This window comes from Durotheca rogersii, assembly GCF_024521655.1.
Source record: "Durotheca rogersii strain YMJ 92031201 chromosome Unknown GGS23scaffold_8, whole genome shotgun sequence".
NCBI lineage: Eukaryota > Fungi > Ascomycota > Sordariomycetes > Xylariales > Xylariaceae > Durotheca > Durotheca rogersii.
Genome location: NW_026251239.1, coordinates 1,571,381 through 1,583,275, shown reverse-complemented (window position 1 = coordinate 1,583,275; position 11,895 = coordinate 1,571,381). Strand labels below are relative to the sequence as shown.

The window sequence follows — 11,895 nt, the reverse complement described above, 5'->3', positions numbered from 1 at the left end:
ACCCACTGCCGGTACACGGCGTACTCGGAAGGCGACACGTCGTAGTGCCAGAGCGACACCAAGAGCTGCTCCGGCGGCATGTCGGCTGGGCGCGGCGCCGCCCCTCCGTCAGGGTTTGGACCCGCGATTTCTCCCCGCACCCGCCGGAACTCGTTCAGCCAGATCTCGAGGTCTGGCGGTAGCGCGCGGGGGGCTCGAGGGCACCGCGCTTTCGACCACCTCCTGCGACCGGAGAGGCCAGAGCAGCGCTCTAAAGGCCTCGCGGATCTCGTCTCTCCGCCGCCGCGGCCGTACTTTCGCGCTCGTCGGCGATCGTCGCGCAGGACTCTGAGTCGCATCTTCTACCGGCGCGGCTTCCTCCTTCCGTAGTAGGGGTGCAGGCTCGACGATACCGTAGCCTAGGGAGCCCTCCGGTTGAGCGACCCTTGCGGGTCCGGCGGCTTCCACTTATCGCTAACCTTTCTTCGGCGCCGGGATCCGTAAGTATACCGGTGCGAAGCCGAGCTTTCCAGGAGCGAATTGGTAGTTGGCAGACCAGAGCTTGGGATCTCGCCAGGCGAGACGTGCAACCGGGGAAACCCGCTTATCGGATGAGTCGACCTCTGCCTAAATCGGAGATGAATATATGATGGTAGTCGCTTGCTCTTGATCGAGAATTTAAGCCGGTTAAGCTTGAAAGTCCCGTCCCGTATCATGACATCTGCCGCCCGAGCCCAGACGTACTATATCGTCATTCATCAGCGACCTGCCCTGCATCCAAGGGGGGGCCCAAGCAGTACATGGGACTAGCTGTATCTATCCCCAGTGTCTGTGAGGCATTCGGGGAGAAGAAAATCCTCGAAATATCTCTAGAAACCACTGGATTCCGGCTCATTTTATGCGTGATAGATAGAAATCCGGCACATTTGGAGAGAGTTGAGAAGGGGGTTTGGTCGCTAAGATAGGCTGAGTCGTTGAAGGGCACCGAGGGCAAGCCGTATCCCAACCACGGCCGCAACAAGGTACATTGTATAGTTATACCAGAAAACCCTCCTAAACATAAATGGGAAGAGAGAAAATTAATGATTTTGTACCTGCCGGCCTGTCGTGTCATCCTGCGTAACTCCAGGCCGGGGACACAAACCAGGAACACACAGCCGCCGTATAAGCAACGGAAGGATTGTGTATTAACTACCAACCAGCACTACCTGCAGGCGACAGTTTATGGTCATCAGCGCGTTTCGCGGCTCTAATCAAGGGTGCGTAGAGAGATTGGAGAGGCAAAATCTCTTGATTGGCGATTAGGGGTTGCTGTTGCCAAAATAGAAGAGGAGTACTGAGATTTAATAATCTCTGCGTCATACCCAGTTACGTTGCCACCTATCCCATCTGACAGCGCCGGTCGTTAGGCCATGCATTCCTGTCTCCCTCTGTGCCACGATAGCCGAGATGGAGCATAGCTATGGTCCATGACCATTGCGGTTGGCAACCCGGCTGTGTACCCCAGTTTTCAGAAGCCGGGAGTATCGGGGGACGTAGGGAGCCTTGTGTTGGCAAAAAGTACTCGAATCCAAGGGAGGCATACCGGGCAGTCCGGGTCCAAGCACGCCTCTGAATATCTACACCCGCAAATAGGCCGTATACCACGGCTAACACGTTTCTCCAGAAAGAGCTTGTCGATCGAAAACGTAATTACGATGCTCTTATCGTGCTAGAAATCGTCGCGTGCTACTCCCATTCGTGTCTTGCGATGGACAGACATAGAATTTGCGGCTGAAGACGGTTAGTGTCTGTAGATCCTCATGTACCTAATGCCGACAACTAAACGGTGTATCTGAAGAGTCTCGCCGAAACCGCAGCATTGCGGCTGGAGAGTGTTCATGGTTAAGCGAGTTCCAAATATGTAAAAATAGAGCCGCAGTCTGTGCCACAGACATATTTTGCGTTACTTCTAGAACGGAGATGTAACCGACCCAGCATCCAGCATCTCCGCATAGAATTCTTGGTTCCCTGTGATTATTAATAGGCAGTCATGTTCGAATCCACCTACAGGACGGGGCAAATATAATCGACGAGTTGAACGCGGGGCGGTGCTAAAATCGTAGTCTTTTATTTCACCTAGCTGCAAACCCCCCGGACCGCGCCCCTATCGGCACGGCACTCATCGCTCGCCAGCTCGTAACTCATGGACGAGTGGAGCCGACATGCTGGCTGTTTGCTGGCAAATTCAATGCCGTATGCTGTCCTATCAGTAGACGTCTAAGCTTGAATCTCCCTGATCAATTCTCTTTTGCTTTGCCTTCCTCTTCGACTGCCACCAGCGCCTTGGCCGAGGGCTCATCTACATCCTTCATCAGAGGGAATGTCAACACTTCCTTGATACTACGCAAAACGTTAGCTTGTACCCTGCTCACGACCACCCAGTTACATACCTGTACTGGTCGGTCAGGAACATGACAACTCGGTCAATGCCCATCCCGAAACCGCCTGTCGGCGGTAGGCCATATTCGAGAGCCTCGCAGAATGTCCTGAAGAAACAATCAATCAATGTCTGGAGGGAAGTCACCACAAAAAAGGATAGCATACTCATCAATGAGTTGGGCTTCTAAATCACCCTTGGCCTTGTCCTTAGCCTGCTCAAGGAACCGACCCCTCTGATCTATGGGGTCGTTTAATTCCGTATAGGCGTTTGCGATCTCCTTGGTGCAGACGAAGACCTCAAATCGCTCGGAGAGACCGGGGATGGCACGATCAGCCTTTGCTAGCGGTGACATTCTGTCACGATGTTAGTTTCTGCGGACACGCTTGTTGCGAATGCCAAACATACACCATAGGGTGGCCCTTAATGAATGTCGGATTGATACATCGGGACTCGATGAACTCTCCCGTCAGTTTATCGATGATCCGAGCGGTAGTGTATGGAGGAGACATGGTAAGGTTGAGCTTTTCCAGCAAACCGCGGAAAAACTCGAGGCTCTCGTCAGTGTTAAACTGGTCTGCTGGGGGGAATTTGACCCCCGTCGCTTCTTCAAGCGCAGGTATCATCTCGATACGTGGCCAGGGCCGCTCCCAATTGATTGAATATTCCTTCCCGTCCTGGGTGTGGAATTTGGTGTGGTAGGATCCCGTGACAGCCTTGACAAGGCCGCTAACCATCTCTTCGGTGAAGTCCATGAGGTCGTTAACGTCAAAGAAAGCGCAATAGAACTCGAGAGTCGTGAATTCGGGGTTGTGGGTTAGATCGATGTCCTCGTTTCGGAACTGTCGGCCAATTTCGTACACACGTTCGAGACCGCCCACGACAAGCTGCTTAAGGTAGAGCTCAGGGGCAACTCGCATGAAGAGCTCCATCTGGAGATCGTTGTGAAAAGTCTTGAACGGGCGGGCGGCCGCTCCTCCGGCAATTTTGTTCATCATCGGTGTTTGGACCTCGAGGAAGCTCCGGTCGTTCAAGAATTGGCGCAGAAACCCGATAATCTGTGCTCTCTTGGTGAAGGTGTGGCGGGTGGTGTCGTTTAGGATGAGGTCAAGGTACCGTTGTCGGTATCGTTGCTCCTTGTCCTTGAGACCGAAGTGGCTAGACGGTAGTTGGTGGAGACAGGGGGTGAGGAGGATGACTTCGCGCGCGAAGATGCTCAGCTCGCCAACATCGCGAGACTTGGGGTTTGTACGCCCAGGAAAGCCGACAACACCTATCCAATCGCCTCGTCTCAAATGGCCGTGTTGCTCGGCGAAGGGCACGCCGTGGGAATTCTTGGCCTCGCACATGACCTGGATAGACACACCTTCTGCCTTACAGTCGTAGAATCTGAGGGAATTGCCGTAAGAACGCTGGGCCATGATTCGCAGGCCAACCCGGATTTCAACATCGCTCCGGCTGTCGCCCGACTTGATATCCTCGTAGTCATGGACAAAGTTCGCGACCTTGGTGTTCACGTGGAACTTGTGCGGATATCTAAAAGCCCGTCAGCGCCGTGCCGCCGTAGGGATTGGAGGCGGTGGGATCATCATACGGGTTGAGCTTCTTCTCGGTTCGGAGGTGGTCGATTTGCTTGCATCGCAATTCGAAGTATTGCTGGCAGCTTTGTCAGTAGAGAGGGGGCCTGGGCATCCAGGAGTATTCTCACTGACATTCGGGTTCAATTCCTCCTCGAGGTTGCCAGCCGGCTTCGCTTGAGCCTTGGGCTGTATGCTGACTTGATGTGCCTTGGCCTGGGCCTTCTCCTCAGCGACCTTGCGTTGCTTCTGGCGCCTCTTGAGCTCGCTCTTGGATATCTTCTCCCCAGTCACGGGGTCATCGTAAAGCTTCTGCGACTGGTCGGCCTCGGGAGCGGCCTGTGGGGGGACCTGATCCGAAGGCTGATCAGAGGCCATTGGGAAGGGCCGTCGAGGGTGGCCTCGTGTCGTTGGAAGCGTTGGGGCGGCGTTTGGCCGATATTTCGCGAGCGTGAGGTGCAAATTGTGGTTGTCGTGGTGTTGGAGAGACGGAGGGGTGGAGGGGTAAATAGTTTCTTGACCACAAAATTCTGACAGCGTCCCCTTGAAGGGGGATTAGTGAGTCATTGGGGTCTCCGGTTAAAGGAGAGGGCGATCTCGACTATGCATTGTATATGTCTATAAGGAGCGGATATCTATGTCTAAATGCATAGGTACGTGAGATATGCTAATAACCTTATAGAAGTTATCTTATCGGGCGCCTGGGTGTCCGTTATCTAACAGGTACTTGGGTACATCCATATACATGTACTCCACGGAGGAATTTACCCGATGGGTCGTCTCTTTTGCTTGTTTCTATTCCGTCCAGAAATGAGAACCAGAGCTCGCCACGTACGGACAAGTCGACTCTCTAATATATACCTCTACACCCGAACCGCTTCGCCCGTCTTCTACCTGTGCATATGAAGAATCTTCGAAGTCATCGAACCCGGCCGGCCGTCCTGCTTTATACCTACGTGTAGAAAACTCCCTCAATCGGCCCGGCAAGCGTTCACCCCCTACACCTGCTCCGCTTACCCATCGTACCCGTCCGAGTAAAGAGGGAAATCATACGTGAAGCCCTAGCGACCATACGCCGTCCGGGTAGCAGACGGGAGTTCGGGTCGCGCGTCGGCCACGGTACTATCGGGCTGCTGGCACGCTGGCCGTGTCGTGCCGCACGAGGGAGTCCAAGCTTGACACGTACACCTGCGTTTCCTGTTAGGTGGCTCGACGGTGTTCTCCGGCGGGATGCAATGCGAGATGCGTAAGACCCAAGAAGCCATCAACCTCGAAGACGAGGGACCTTGCAGCACGATTGTGAGAATGCCGTGTTTTTCTCCGTCCTCGGGAGTTTCTAGGAGCTTGACGGACTCTGATAGGAACCCCAGAGTCTGGCCCAATCGTAATAGGACCGCAGGGCCCCTGCGATGTGGCCGTCGAACCAGCGCATAGCCGAGCGCCCTGACCCGGTGCGATAGGCAGTAGCCAAGATTAGCCCTGAAAGTCACACAGGGGGCTAGCAGGGCTACCTCATCTTGCCGTTGTAGACTGCCACGAATCGCATTTACGGCTCACGTCTCTCAATCAAACCTCTGGGCCAAGTAGGTGCCTGAAATCCATCATATTGTCGGATATGCACATGCGAGAACGAAACCGAAACTAGGCAGTGAGAATTTAGACCATAACAAGGTAGGTAGAGAAACGGCGTACAGGCATCTTACATGCATTTATTTTTTGGCGCCGAGACCACCACCAGGATCCCGCGCGGGGGGTTTATTGAGCCTCGAGGGGACACGGTTATACCGCCTCCAGAAAGACACTCGACGGAATCATCTGATAGAGTATCTTAGCGAATCCAGAAAACAAGTAAGTGCTCAAGGCGACTAACTACTGTGGTCACTCTGCTATGGGTATAACCCGTTTTCACACCCATGTATTATTTAGGCTACAACATCTGGACCACCACTACCACCACTGTGCGTCTGGTCTAATCTGCCCATCTATCCGAGATGACGTGGTTTATGGCGATCTGGTGCTTGTTATCCAATGGCACATCAACTATTAGATATTCGGTAGTAGCTAGCTACAGGGGTCAAGGGCAGAAACGTCGTCTTCTTGCCCACCCTCCATCTTCCACCCCCGTCGGCTTCGTCTGCTAAAGCGCAGTGGCGGAACGGACCCCAGCTTGGGGCTGAAAACGAAGGGTTTCTTTCGGTGGGATTACTTAGGCCGGTGGAGCAAGTTACCCGAATGCGAGAACCATGAGGCCCCTCGTGGGATCGCCTTGAACACTAATGTATGACGGCAGACCGGGGGGTGTAGGGTGTAGGGGCCCCTGTATTGATGCGTTTGTTTAAGCCTCACGACAGCTTTGCTCTGTCTCCAACCCGCAGCCTGCATACGTACGCTACGTAACCCTCGAGCGCTCCCTTGACAAGAGTGCTCGGGAGTGGATTCAATCCCGTTACGAAATGTTCCATCGCGTCGGCTGACGGGCCCCGTCCTTGAGGCGTACGACTATCATTAGGGTGTATAAAGGGTTTGGCGATGGCCTCCTCTCCGGGGGTCCCGTTCTCATTACCCTAGACGCGATCTATAACAATAAGTACCCCGACGATATTATACATAGACAGACGCCCTGCTATCGTTCCATCGAGTCGGTATCGGTGTCGCTGTTTCTTTTAGACGCCCTCGCCATGCCTCCCAAGGCTAGCAGTGGTAGTTCGACCTCCTTCGGTCCGCTGACGAAGAGTATCCGACGGCTCTACCGACTGATCGGCTTCTCGAAGACGTACAACTTGTGGCTGTGGCTCGTTTTGGGCGGCGGGCTCTTCACATTCAGCGCGGCGAGGCTGCCCAACGTCCACTTCGGCAATCTCTGCGGCTCGGTGCGGGAGGGTGGCGTTGACGGCGTCGCGCCCGGCGAGTGCTTCTACTATCTGCAGCCGGGGCGCTACCAGATTGGTATCGTGCTGCACCTCGCCTGCATCCTGCCCGCAGGCCTGCTCGCCTGTCTGCAGTTCGTCCCAGGGCTGCGGCGACGCGCGCCGCGCTTCCACCGCATCAGCGGCTACGCCATCGCTGTGCTGTCAACCCTCGGCTCCGCTGGCTCCGCCATGATCGTCCGCCGCTCGATGGGCGGCACCCTCGACACTCAGGCGCTGCTCGGCGTGCTCACCACCGCCTTTCTCGTGTCGCTCTACTTCGGCTATGTTACGGGCATGCGCATGCAGATCGACGAGCACCGTACCTGGATGTTACGCGCCTGGGTCTACGTGAGTTCTCCTCCGGACGTCTAGCCGCCATCAGGATCCAGGTGGCTATGAAAGCTAACCGTACCTTGCCATCCCAGTCGGGCTCCATCCTCACTTTGAGGATCGTTTTGGTCTTCGCCGTGATATCCATATCGCTGACCGGGGGCTACTACTCGGCCTTGCCGTGCGGCAAGATCAACTTCATAAAGAAGAGCGAGAACGCGACCCTGGCGTCGTATCCGGAATGCGCCGCCTTCTTTTCTGGCGAGAAGCCCGAGCTGCATGCCGTGGTGGAGGCGACCGTCTTTAACCGCGACGCCGTCCAGATGGCCGCCGCGATCAACCAAAGCTTCGGCATGTCAGGATGGGTGGCTCTGGCTCTGCACGTCGTCTGTTTGGAGTTCTATGTAAGTCCAAATTCACACCAGGCTCTCCGATCGCGATGACTAACAGGCCATGTCATAGTTACGCTATACGTCAGACGAGGGGGAGCGTCTCCGAAAGATGTATTACCCACGGAGAGTCGCACTCGGCCTTGAGAAGCCGTTGAAGGCTAGCACGAGTGACGGTCTTGTGAACGAGAAAGCTATTGCTAATGGGGACAGCACGAAGAAATTGGAGTAATCTTGCCGAGTCTAGGAGTTTGGTTTTGCATGGAGACAGATTGGTACGGGGAACGAAAAGTTGTTCATCTACGATAAGGCCTTGGAACAGTATGATGGGTTCTCATAAGGACGGGCATTTTTACGGAGTATTGGGTATGGGATTATATATTGTACGAGCTATTTAGGGTATATGCGCATCGACAAGTCGTAAAATGACCCCTTACCACACACGAAGTGATGTACCGAGGAGTATTTCTCATCTCATAAAAATCCTTCGCTAAAAAAGGAGAAGAATCACCAAGCGCCCTCACGGTCGGGGGTTAGCGGTCGACTGGGAGCTCTGCTCGGCGTTGGAGAAGCTGCCCCCCTCGACATCTTGCTTGGCGCCCATGATGGCCTCCTCGCGGCGGATCTGGGTCTCGCCGACGAGGACGACCTTGTCGCCGAACGCCTGGGCGATCTCCTCGAGCGTCTTCTTGCGCGTCTCGGGGAAGTATAAGTACGCGGTCGTCAGGAAGACGAAGGTGCAGGCGACGAAGACGTAGTAGTAGTTCTCCTGGATGTTGGCGAAGGCGCTGGGGCCGGCCTCGGTGACGGCGACGTTGACGATGAAGTGGCCGGCGGCCGCCATGCCCATCAGCTTGCTGCGCAGCGCGATCGGCACCACCTCGGCGCCGTATAGCCACGTCGTGCTATTGATCATCGAGTAGTACATCGCCACGTACAGGTAGATGCCCAGAATGGCGAAGCCCTTGCCGACGCGGTTTTCGGTGTACTGGAAGAAGCGCTGCATCACAGCCGCGTAGATCATAATCAGGATGAGGCCGCTCAGCCCGGTCAGTATCATCTTGCGCCGGCCCCACTGGTCCGTCAGGAAGCGCGTCGTGATAGTGTTGGACGCGAAGGCGATGGTGCCATACACGGCCGCGAGGGCGAGGATGGTGTGCCGCTCGATGCCGAGGGACCGGTACAGGGTAGTCTGGTAGTATTGAATGACGTTGACACCGGTCAAGCTGGTCATGGTCTGGACGACGATGCATACCATGGCACGGCGGCCGAAAAGGGTGAAGACCTCGCGGTACGTCTTGACCTCACGCGCCAGCTCGAACTCGATCTGGGCCTTCATCAGGGCGAATTCCTGGTTTGCCTCATGCGACTGGAGGTCGTGGCGGACCTTGATGAACTCCCTGTACGCGGCGTTGGCCTTGCCATTGCGGAGTAGCTGTCGCGGCGAATCGGGCATGAAGGTCGCCAGGCCAACGAACATGATGACGCCCCAGGGGATCTGCATGCCGAGCGGGAGTCGCCACTGCGTGGCGCCGTATGGCGCGTACGAGCAAGCGAAGCCGACCCAATTGGACATCATGGTTCCGAAGGAAATGCCGCACCCGGAGATGCCGCCGATGAGGCCGCGCGATTCCGGGGCCGAGATCTCGCTCAGGTAGATGGGGACGGTGCCGACCATGCCGCCGACGGCGGCGCCGGCAATGGCGCGGCCGGCCAAGAACATGCCAATGTTGACGGATGCGGTCTGGATGATAGTGCCGACGGTGACGACAACACACATGAGCTGCATGAACCGGATACGACCGAGCTTGTCGCCGACCAAGGTCTGGACTATGGCACCGACGGCTTCGCCGGCAATGTACACGGCTACCACTGCACCGGTGAGCGCATTAGACGGACGTTGCATGTACTCGATCCAGCTTTCATGGGCGATGGCTGGCTCGCCGGGTTAGTTGAATTATTTCCAATACTTTCCCCCTTCCTTTCGTACCCTCCGGCACCTATCGAGGAGAACACTCACTTGTCGTCGCAATACCCGTGTCAAAGCCCTATTGCCGGAAGCGTAGTCAGCATCGGTTCTCGCTCCGCTTCAAAGCGACATTAGGTACCCAAGCCGTGCGCGCAGCGAGAGGGGAAGAGGAGGGTGACATACGAAGAGGAACGTGCCGATAGCGGCGAAAAAGGCGACTCCGAGGGAATACCAGGACACCATTTTGCCCGCCGGGGTTTCGCCGGTTCCTTGATTTTATTATTATTTCCTCTCCGCGAGCAACGACGCGGCTTTGAAGAAAAGATCGAGCTGTGAGGAGGGAGGGGAGGGAAGACAGAAGGGTTAGCGACTACAGCACGGAGAGAGGCGGCGATCTTTATCCTTCTTTGTTCTCTCCCTCGCATCCCTCAGTCCTCCAACTTCACCATAAGCGTCACCGCGCTACCCTGCACCACATCATGCAGGGCTGGGCTGAAAATGGCGTACGCAGGACGATTCTCCACACGGCGAAGAGGAAAGGGACAGAAAGGGAGGAAGAAGAGAGGGGAGACCGCTATTCGCCAGTCTGTTTCGCAAAGTGCACCTCGTACGCTTGCTATGCTGCTGCTCCTTGGTACATAGTAGGGAGCAGGAAAGATGGCCTTACAGACAGTTGGCTCCACCATCACCATGTCACGTCCGTGTGAGTCTGTGCCTGTGTATGCGAGCCCGGGTGCAAGTGAGGAAGTGTGTCGGCATGTCAGTACCCGCCCTGGCCCCTCCCCCCCCCTCTCGGCCGTCCATCGACTTCCTTGGCATTTCACCCAACAGCTTGCTGTGTCGTAGGTATAACGGCAACGATACCGGCATCGCACCGGATTGGCCATCTAGGCTACATTCGGTATTCCGGTTCGGAAGGACCCCGAGCAGCCTGGTCGGGTGGACTTATATTGGGCAAGTCTTCACTTATACCTACCTGCTTCCAGCCTGCCTGCGCACGCCGGATACCCTATCCCGGCCGTCAGTTGTCGTGGAGCGAGGGGAGACCGCGAGCGAACGACGGGCGGTGAAGATGGAATCACCGGTTGTCTCTAGCCTCACCGCCTGTGCGAGATATAATAGGCAGGCAAGCACAGCGATCATTGCGGCTCTCTGCTCTCGCTCGTTTGCAATTAGTGGTCTTGATCGGCGATAAGACGTCCAATCCAGCCCAGGCACTGTCTCAGCTCGGCGACGGATAAGGAAGTTTTATGCCGCTTACGTTGCGCCGCGTTGTTTTCGCCCATCTGCTATACAACAACAGTGAAATTTGCTCTCCGGTCGTGGTATTAATAGCAGGTATAGTTGCCCATGTGTCAGACGGCCACCCCGGATAGGAAGCACCGATCACCTCGGACGGCCCCCCCAGCGTGAGTTGGAAGCTATTCGCAACGACCCGAACCTGGGCGCCGGAAAGAGGAGTTTGTTGGGGAACAGCGACTTTCGGCGAGTGGTCAGTCGAGCCCATGTGGATTCCCTCCCCCAGGTTGTCCCCAGTTCCCCGCTTGCCCCCATATCGCTGCTAGCCATGGTGCCTAGAGTGAATTCCAGGCTTACCCCGGATTAAAATATTGGCCAAATCTCGCTCTTGGCCACTCTCAGAGACGCGATGTGGCCGTGTCTGGGTATCTTGCTCTGCTACCCTGATTGGAATTTCTGGGGAAGCTAAAATCGGGACCTGATTAGTAAGGATGCTCTTTAATGTAGACACAGCGTTTATAATCGGCTTTAACTGGTCCGAAATATCCCACGAGAATCTCCTGCGATCCTATAAGTGTGAGGGAATCTTTAGCAAATCTATGCGGGTCCTGGAGGAATGTCCTGGTCTCAACGGCCCCCATCGGGTTCTGCCAGCACGCAAGGCCCTAGTAGAATACACCGCAGGATGATGAGAACGTCGTAGGAAGCCTATACCATAGTATAGGATAGAAATCAATACCGTCTCTAATACGTGAGTATCATACCGTTAGTACGTAGAAAAATATGCTTCATTAACCGCGATGGTGCCAGCTACCAATGAGAGGGCGTAGTGATTACCTGGATATACATCTACGTTCCCTCCATCAAACGTCCGTCCCAAACTGAGGCGGGCGAAGTCACGATGCTAACCCTGTTATTGGATAAGTTGGCGCTGGTAATGTGTGCAAGCGCGCGCCTCCGTCCTGCCACCTGGCCTAACTGGCCTCGCCTGCTGGCGGAACTGGAAATAAAGCCAACTCTCAAAGCACCTAAGAACAACCCGCCATGTTCCCGACACCCAACCTCTCGACCATACGCTGCACCA

General features: G+C 55.5%; 3 protein-coding genes across 3 annotated transcripts; 1 reads left to right on the top strand and 2 right to left on the bottom strand.

Moving 5' to 3' along the window:
* Window positions 1-1,976: 1,976 nt before the first annotated feature.
* Window positions 1,977-4,595, bottom strand: GGS23DRAFT_523305 (uncharacterized protein). Its single transcript, XM_051514670.1, has 6 exons — window positions 4,111-4,595; window positions 3,993-4,054; window positions 2,807-3,934; window positions 2,566-2,754; window positions 2,412-2,507; window positions 1,977-2,361 (listed from the first exon to the last, which is right to left on the bottom strand). The coding sequence occupies exons 1-6, from the start codon at window positions 4,351-4,353 to the stop codon at window positions 2,259-2,261; spliced, it is 1,821 nt and encodes a 606-aa protein (XP_051372686.1). The 5' UTR covers window positions 4,354-4,595; the 3' UTR covers window positions 1,977-2,258.
* Window positions 4,596-6,070: 1,475 nt separating this feature from the next.
* GGS23DRAFT_523242 (uncharacterized protein) lies at window positions 6,071-7,979 on the top strand. The gene is made up of 3 exons (XM_051514669.1): window positions 6,071-7,232; window positions 7,310-7,618; window positions 7,677-7,979. Exons 1-3 carry the CDS (start codon window positions 6,654-6,656, stop codon window positions 7,833-7,835), a joined length of 1,047 nt encoding a protein of 348 aa, XP_051372685.1. The 5' UTR covers window positions 6,071-6,653; the 3' UTR covers window positions 7,836-7,979.
* Window positions 7,980-8,047: 68 nt separating this feature from the next.
* GGS23DRAFT_566142 (putative MFS monosaccharide transporter) lies at window positions 8,048-10,441 on the bottom strand. Its single transcript, XM_051516257.1, has 5 exons — window positions 10,421-10,441; window positions 10,240-10,333; window positions 9,756-9,902; window positions 9,624-9,651; window positions 8,048-9,538 (listed from the first exon to the last, which is right to left on the bottom strand). Exons 3-5 carry the CDS (start codon window positions 9,813-9,815, stop codon window positions 8,124-8,126), a joined length of 1,503 nt encoding a protein of 500 aa, XP_051372684.1. The 5' UTR covers window positions 9,816-9,902; window positions 10,240-10,333; window positions 10,421-10,441; the 3' UTR covers window positions 8,048-8,123.
* Window positions 10,442-11,895: the final 1,454 nt, after the last annotated feature.

Excerpts from the sequence above, each read along its gene's own strand:
- GGS23DRAFT_523305 (XM_051514670.1), bottom strand. The coding sequence starts at position 4,353 with ATGGCCTCTGATCAGCCTTCGGATCAGGTCCCCCCACAGGCCGCTCCC. Across the intron at positions 4,055-4,110 it reads AGGAGGAATTGAACCCGAAT|CAATACTTCGAATTGCGATG; the intron begins GTCAGTGAGAAT and ends CAAAGCTGCCAG. Across the intron at positions 3,935-3,992 it reads ACCGAGAAGAAGCTCAACCC|ATATCCGCACAAGTTCCACG; the intron begins GTATGATGATCC and ends ACGGGCTTTTAG.
- GGS23DRAFT_523242 (XM_051514669.1), top strand. The coding sequence starts at position 6,654 with ATGCCTCCCAAGGCTAGCAGTGGTAGTTCGACCTCCTTCGGTCCGCTG. Across the intron at positions 7,233-7,309 it reads TGTTACGCGCCTGGGTCTAC|TCGGGCTCCATCCTCACTTT; the intron begins GTGAGTTCTCCT and ends TTGCCATCCCAG. Across the intron at positions 7,619-7,676 it reads TCGTCTGTTTGGAGTTCTAT|TTACGCTATACGTCAGACGA; the intron begins GTAAGTCCAAAT and ends GCCATGTCATAG.
- GGS23DRAFT_566142 (XM_051516257.1), bottom strand. The coding sequence starts at position 9,815 with ATGGTGTCCTGGTATTCCCTCGGAGTCGCCTTTTTCGCCGCTATCGGC. Across the intron at positions 9,652-9,755 it reads CTATCGGCACGTTCCTCTTC|GGCTTTGACACGGGTATTGC; the intron begins GTATGTCACCCT and ends TTCCGGCAATAG. Across the intron at positions 9,539-9,623 it reads CACGGGTATTGCGACGACAA|CCATCGCCCATGAAAGCTGG; the intron begins GTGAGTGTTCTC and ends CCGGCGAGCCAG.